Genomic DNA, 7,868 nt, shown 5'->3' on the forward strand with positions numbered 1-7,868 from the left:
GGAGGGAAAACAAATCAAATTAAAAAATTAAATAAAACATTCGGCATGGTTATAATGATTGTTAACGGGAGTGGAAAAAATTAAATAAAACATTTTACATTAGCATAGTGGTGGAAAACAAATCAAAGTAAAAATTAAATAAAACATTTTACATTAGTATAGTGGTGGAAAACAAATCAAAGTATAAATATTTAATTATATCGAAAACCAATAAACAATAAATATTTAATTATATGTATCTATATCGAAAACCAGTCAAATTATAAATATTTAATTATATGTTTGCTAAGAAAATATATAAATGGTAAACAAATTGAAATTAGGATAGAAAATTGAATTTTGATTTAAATTTATTTTAACTAAAAAATGTTCAAACTTATTTTAAAAGTGTAATTTTTATATTAACTTATTACTTATGAAAAACGATAAATAAATATTATTAAATGCCAAAGGGAGGATTAGATTTTTAATAATTTATTAATGTTTTTATTTTCTATTTTTGGTTGTGTAATGAGTATTAGTTTATTATATGATAATTTTTGTTGGTATTGAAAGATTAAAATCATCTTTATTTTAGTCATATTTTTATTATTTTATGATACAAAGTATCTTTCTACGGTATTAAATCCATCACATAACATATAGCTAGATAAATATTTTACTATCACATTAATGTATGCACAATTTTATGTGTTACTTAATGAAAACTTCTCCCAAAAAGGCTTAGATTCATTTTTTATTGTCAAAATGAATGGAAACTATTGCACTTCCTAGAGATGGAAGTTGAGAGAAAAAGTGAAATCTTAAATCTATGTCACAAACATTTGGAATTTTGTGAATCCACACTCCAAATCATGTGTTAGGAGCATTGTCAATTCTTGTCAATATTGAAATTAGCATATCACATTTACATAGTTCATGTTTTTGAATCCCAAAGTAGCCATAAATGTCATTCTTTTGTTATCTTTGCAATCACTATTAGCTTTGTAAAAGACCAAAGCAATTATTCATAGTTTATGGATGTAAATTATAATGATGTCCGATGAGATCTTGTAGTAATATTAATTACAAATGAGTTCTTGAATGCCAACTCTTAGGAGTAAAATATATTGAGCAAACCCACATAAATCAAGTCTTCTCTTTATTTTCATGTTCACATATTTCATCTTAGTAATAGTATTGAACATGTTGATTCGCAGTTATTTTATTTCACTCATAATTCTATCGGTTTGCCTATTAAAATTCATGACATGGTTATAGCTTTGGTATCTGATATTGTGTTACTTGAGGATTCTGGTGGGTCTCTCAACCATTTAGTATGCAATTCAAAGCATCCCACTAGTATAATAGATAACCGGAACAAAACATGTAAATATCTCAACAATCCACCAGTGTTATATGAGTTCCATCAAGCTCATCATAAACATAGTGCATAGTTTTTATTTGTTTCACATAAAACTATTTAAGGATAATGTTTAGGATTGAAAAATCCATTAAACTTGGTGAAATTTTCTAACTTGTATGTTTTTTATTAACTTTAAATATGAACTTCCACAAAATAAATCTTGTCATTCGCATCATTGTAACAATACTTTGCAAATATTTTGAGAATTCCCCATAGCTTTCTCCGCCCTTGCCTCATTCACATCCCAAGATCAAGGAACTTGGAGCAACATTGTTGAATGTGTATGGGATTCTTAAGAAATCTAAGGAGACTATAACACTCTTTTTATTATCATCAATTTTATACATTGGGGATTATGCTCTAACATCCCCAATAACATACTTGGCGGTCTTAGTGAGTAGCTTCCTTTAGTTTCATGTTTCTCTTAATCTTGGTAAGCTCCGCTTCATGAACATATTAACCCAATTAATAAGCAATGGATGTACTCATGTTAGATTTTCTTGTCAATGGAGGCCTATAGCACAAGTAGGATCTCTTCATTGTTTTAATCTAGTATTTTCGTAGAGTTATCACCCTTCAACAAAAAAACCTCAAGATCTATTACAAATTTTCCCTTTTTAATGAGATATAGAATGAACATGATTCCATGGTCTTGCAATATTGTAGTATACTCAAAATATAAATATAAGATGCAATGTCAATGCATCTCTTGTATGGGTATTCATAAAAATATTTGATTTTGTGATTATGTTTAAAGCTTCATATTATTTTATCATAAAAATATTTGATTTTGTGATTATGTTTAAAGTTTCATAATTTTTTTAACAATACGTACTTGGTGGTCTTAATGAGTAGTTTCCTTAGTTTCAAGTTTCTCTTGATCTTGGTAAGCTCCACTTCATGAACATATTAACCCAAATAATAAGCAATGGATGTACTCATGTTAGATTGTCTTGTCAGTAGAGGCCTATAGCACAAGTATTATCTCTTCATTGTTTTAATTTAGTATTTTTGTAGAGTTATCACCCTTCAACAACAAAAACCTCAAGATCTATTACAATTTTTCCCTTTTTAATGAGATATAGAATGAACATGACTCTATGGTCTAGCAATATTGGAGTATACTCAAAATATAAATATAAGATACAATGTTGATATATCATATGGATACATAGATTACATCATCTTGCGTATGGGTATTCATAAAAATATTTGATTTTGTGATTATACTTAAAGTTTTATAATTATTTTTAACAACACTAATCATGATTTGAGATTGTTTAACATGTATTTTTGAATGAAAATTAAAATTTTAAATATTACACAACTTATAATTCTAAAAAATCACTCTTAAATTTTAAAAATCACTCTTAAATTTTAAGCAAAATTGACTCTTAAGAAAAAAGAAAACCAAAACCTACCCTATTTAACACTTTGAAATACTTTAAAAGAAAACCTAACTCATTAGTTATAGTATGTGAAATTACAAAATATTAAAATATCATTTTTTATTGAATTTTAACACGGTTTCAATAATATATATATATATATTATTTAAATATGTATCATTTTTAAATTTTATATATATATAATTGCGTGTAATTTACTTTTGTCTCGCTAAAAATTAAATTATTTTTTCAAAACTTTGCCATCAAATGATTAAGACTGACGAGCATGGAATCTATTGGGTTGCTGAGAATGAAGGATACAATTTTCAAACTTTTCCATAACATGATTAGGACTGACCAGCGTGGAATCTATTGGGGTTGCTGAGAATGGATCAGCATTGACTGGTAGGATTTAAGACTTAGTCGCACACTGATGACGGTGTAGATTAAGGAGGTCCCCGCATGTACACAAGCGATATACACATGCATGTTTCCAAGTTCAGAGTGGACTTGGATCTGCCTTAGAAATCAAGTACTTATTGAAGTGAAGCCTGAACTTGTTGTTCAGTGTTGAGTCATCATGGCAGGAGGTGGGTTTGTGGCCACTGGTCCTGTTGTGCAGAAGAACTATGCAGGTGGAATGACTGTGTATGTGCTGGTCACTTGCGTCGTTGCAGCCACAGGAGGGCTCCTCTTTGGCTATGACATTGGAATAACGGGTAACAACACAAAACTCGCAATCTTGGCTAACGCCTGTAATCATTCATTTTAAAAAAAGATGTGTAACCAATTTTGATGTTTGCAACACAGTTTCACAACCACTTTTGATGTTTATCACAAAGTCTCGTAACCAATTTTGATGTTTGTAACAAAGGGTCATAAACAATTCCATCCTCAATACCATGTTTTACAGGTGGAGTTACATCCATGGAGTCTTTCCTGAAGAAATTTTTCCCAAACGTTTATGGAAAGGAATCCACGGCCAAGACCAGTGACTACTGCAAGTTCGACAGCCAGATACTGACTTTCTTCACTTCTTCCCTTTACATAGCTGGAATGGTATCCTCTTTCATGGCCTCGGCCATAACAAGAGTTTTCGGACGCCAGAAGTCAATGCTGGTGGGCAGTCTCACATTCCTCACTGGTGCGGCTCTCAGTGGCGCTGCAGTCAATGTAGTCATGCTCTTCCTTGGACGTATTTTTCTTGGTTTGGGCTTGGGTTTCGCTATTCAAGTAAGCTCATTTCTGAATATTAGTTTTCTTTTTCAACTCGTGTTTGGAAAAACCTTCAAACGATTACACCCCTTTTTACCCCTTTTCCATTTTTATTAAAATCAGAGTAAGGTACTCATGCTGAATATTGATATGAATTGTCATGCTTCTCAGTGTGTGCCTATTTATTTGTCGGAAATGGCCCCTCCCAGACTGAGGGGAGCTCTCAATATTGGCTTCACACTATTCCTAGGAACTGGGATCCTTGCTGCGAATCTGGTAAACTATTTCGCTGCCAAGATCCAGAATTGGGGGTGGCGTCTCTCTCTGGGGCTGGTAGCTGTCCCAGCATTGATAATGTTGACAGGTTCCTTCACCCTACCCGACACCCCCAACAGTCTAATTGAAAGGGGGCAAATGGAGAAAGCCAGGGCTGTGCTGGTGAGGATCCGCGGGACGCCAGACGTGCAGGAGGAGTTGCAGGACTTAATAGAAGCCAGCGACATTTCCAAGAAAGTGAAGCATCCCTTCCGCAACATTGCCAAAAGGAAATACAGGCCTCATCTGGTCATGGCTCTGGCCATTCCCTGTTTTCAGCAGCTCGCGGGTTTCAACATCGTCGCGTTTTATGCTCCACTCATCTTCAAGACCATAGGATTTGGGTCACAGGCTTCTCTCTTGGCTGCAGCTATTCTTGGAGTGATGAGTTTGGTTTCCATCGTAGTCTCCATTTTTATTGTTGACAGGTTAGGACGGAGGGCCCTGTTCCTCGAGGGTGGACTACAGATGATCATCTGCCAGGTAAGTTGCGTCCATTCCATTTGGTTGCCATTTAAGTTCCCCCTCCATATATATCTGAAGTTGGTTGGTTTGCAACAGGTTTCTTTTTCCCTTTTTTATGAATAATAGATTCAGAACTGAGATTCATCTATACTGAAAAGTATAATATTTCTTATTTAAATGCAAGGAAGTCGAGATAAAATCTCTGAAATCATTCCATTATTAGTTTTGGTGATCTTGATATTGAATATATCCCCATGTCTAATATACTTTTTCTTTTTCTTTTTTTCCCTATTGGCATACTCAATAATTTACTCAGATTTTCATTCCAATTGAGCGATTCTGTCTTCCTGGTACTGTATCAATATAACATCTCATACATTTCGTTGTTAACATCCTTTTTTATTTTTTTCATAATCAAGGACATCATTCTCTGCCTAGATTTTAGCTGTTAAGGTTCTCTGACTTAGTCATCCTCTGTTTGTATTTTACAGTGTCATTGTTTAACTGTTGAAGCTGATAACTTCGTTAGAATTGACCAACTATATATTTCTACATAAAAAGACTCTGACTTAGTCATCCTCTGTTTGTATTTTACAGTTTGATTGTTTAACTGTTGATGGTGATAACTCAGTTAGAATTGACCAATTATATACTTTTATATAAATAGACTCGGACTTAGTCATCCTTTGTTTGTCTTCTACAGTTTGATTGTTTGACTGTTTATGCTGTTAACTCAGTTAGAATTGATCAATTAAATATTTTTGTACAAAAAGATTCTGTAACAAAGGAACTAATTATTTTTTAATGATTTCGGCATAAAATAATATCATTTTATGACCATGATCTTGCCACAATCTGTTTGTCCTTTACAGATTGATTGTTTGACTGTTCATGCCGATAACTTAGTTAGAATCGACCAATTATATATTTTTATATAGAAAGATTAGGTAAAAAAAACTATTTTTTGATAATAATTTAATCATTTTAAGATCATGATCTTGCTACCATCTATGTATTTTTTTAAAACAATCTATTTTTTTGCATATATATATATATATATATATATATAAATTTTTTGAGTTAGATCCAACTCAAAAGATCAAACAAATCAAAAACAAACCTGAAAGAGAATTGACCTTGGACCTTGAGCAATTCAGCTAACCCTGTGAGTCCGGGCTTTTCAAACCCAATCTTAGAATTGCAATCTTTGCTGGCTATAATTTTTACCTGAATGAATTTGATGTTGAAATTTGTTTTCAGATACCAGCTTTAGTTACTAAGTCTTAAGTCTTTGCCATTGAATTGCAGGTGTTGATTGCCATTATCCTGGCGTCCAAGTTTGGAGAGGATGGAATGAGCCAGGGATACAAATTGTTTACCGTGTTCTTGTTCTGCGGTTATGCCCTTGCCTTTGGATGGTCGTGGGGCCCTCTCAGCTGGTTGGTTCCCAGTGAGATTTTCCCCCTTGAAATTCGTTCCGCAGGGCAAACTATCAACGTTTCGGTGAATCTGTTGGCCACCTCTGTGTTGGCACAGGCTTTCCTGTCCATGCTCTGCCATTTGAGATTCGGCATATTTCTATTTTATGCCGCCTGGACAGTGATCATGACTCTGTTTGTCTATTTTCTCCTCCCGGAGACCAAAAATGTGCCTATCGAAGGGATGACACGCGTGTGGAAAGAGCACTGGTTTTGGAGCAAAATGAATTTAGATTATTCCACCCCTGACGATGAGACTGTTCAATCCTCTGACCTGTTGGGCCGCCAAAAAAACCTGGAATTGGTAGAAAATGGCATCCCTACCACTACCACTACCACTTCTTAACCACAAAAACAAAACGAAAGGGAATGATAAGAGCTTTGAGGTGTACAGGCAAAACGACTAAAAAACTTCAACGCCCTTCGAAAGTGGCTCCTCCTTCTATCAATTTTGCACAAGTGCGTAACCCTAATCGACAAAATCCGAATCGTGATGCCTGCGTGTAGATGCAGGAGATCCGAATCGAATCGTGGTCAGTGATATTCGAATTTTTGTGTTGTAAATGCGGTTATCACGATCTTAGATGTTGACATCCTGTGTTATTATAATGTAGAAAAGTTTGAACAAACAATTGAAATTTCACGAGTAAGTTGTTGGTTAGCATTCCTAAAATTATCCACCCCTGCGAAATTCTGAAGGCAGGTTGTGTCGTGCAAATTATATAGTTTCAATTTGTTCATCCCAAGTAAATTATATAATTTCAATTTATGCTTTCATTTCCAGATTTTTACTAAAAGATGGATAATTATTGTCTACTGACATCAACTTCGTGGACAGTTTTTGAGAATATAATGTTTTTCATCACTCCTTTATGTTTTCAATTTTGATATTATATTAATTTCAGTAAATAGTTTAGATTTTTACATTTTGGATTTTATGGAAATATTTTTCGGTAATTTTGTTGGAAACACATATATATAATTTTGAAGATTTTTCTGAATGTTAAATTTATTTATGTATTTAAAAAATAATTTGGAAAAATAAAAATTTGTAATTTTGTTGAAATTTAAAAAAAAATCAAAATATTTACCAATAATAATAAATAAATTACTTATATTTAATAAATAATAAATTATTTAAATATGGAAAGGAATGAAGATAAATTATTAATCGCCTGTAAAAATCCTCCCTTTTAAAATTATTCATCTTTAAAATTTTGAGAGACCGATCAAATAATAAGATTATGTGGTACGTGACTTCAATTTATTGAACTTTTCATATTAAAAACTTTGACGCTAGTGACATTGCGATTGTGGACAGTGAGTGCCCTGCAAAAAATTACTTTGATGTTTTCCTCACTTTTTTATGTTAGGTTTAATGTGTGGTATTTTGTTAGTCCTTGCTACTATAGCTTTTCGCCTTTCTGTCAAAGCGCGCTGATTTACTAATAATTTCACAGATTTTCTTTTGCATAATTAAAGTTTTCCAATTTTTTATTTTATTTTTTTATTCAAGTGTTTTTTTAAATTATTAAAATAATTTTATAATATTTGTTTTTTCTTATTATTGGTTTAGAGTGTTTTGATGGGATATAATAGTTT

At 32.6% G+C, this 7,868-nt stretch overlaps 1 protein-coding gene across 1 annotated transcript; it reads left to right on the forward strand.

Moving 5' to 3' along the window:
• Positions 1-3,216: 3,216 nt before the first annotated feature.
• LOC149239015 (sugar transport protein MST3-like) lies at positions 3,217-7,019 on the forward strand. Its single transcript, XM_089367049.1, has 4 exons — positions 3,217-3,512; positions 3,707-4,026; positions 4,180-4,806; positions 6,097-7,019. The coding sequence occupies exons 1-4, from the start codon at positions 3,374-3,376 to the stop codon at positions 6,610-6,612; spliced, it is 1,602 nt and encodes a 533-aa protein (XP_089223175.1). The 5' UTR covers positions 3,217-3,373; the 3' UTR covers positions 6,613-7,019.
• Positions 7,020-7,868: the final 849 nt, after the last annotated feature.

This window comes from Pinus tabuliformis, chromosome 8 (assembly GCF_031772625.1).
Source record: "Pinus tabuliformis cultivar Carrire ecotype Pingquan chromosome 8, CPIR1, whole genome shotgun sequence".
Taxonomy (NCBI): domain Eukaryota; kingdom Viridiplantae; phylum Streptophyta; class Pinopsida; order Pinales; family Pinaceae; genus Pinus; species Pinus tabuliformis.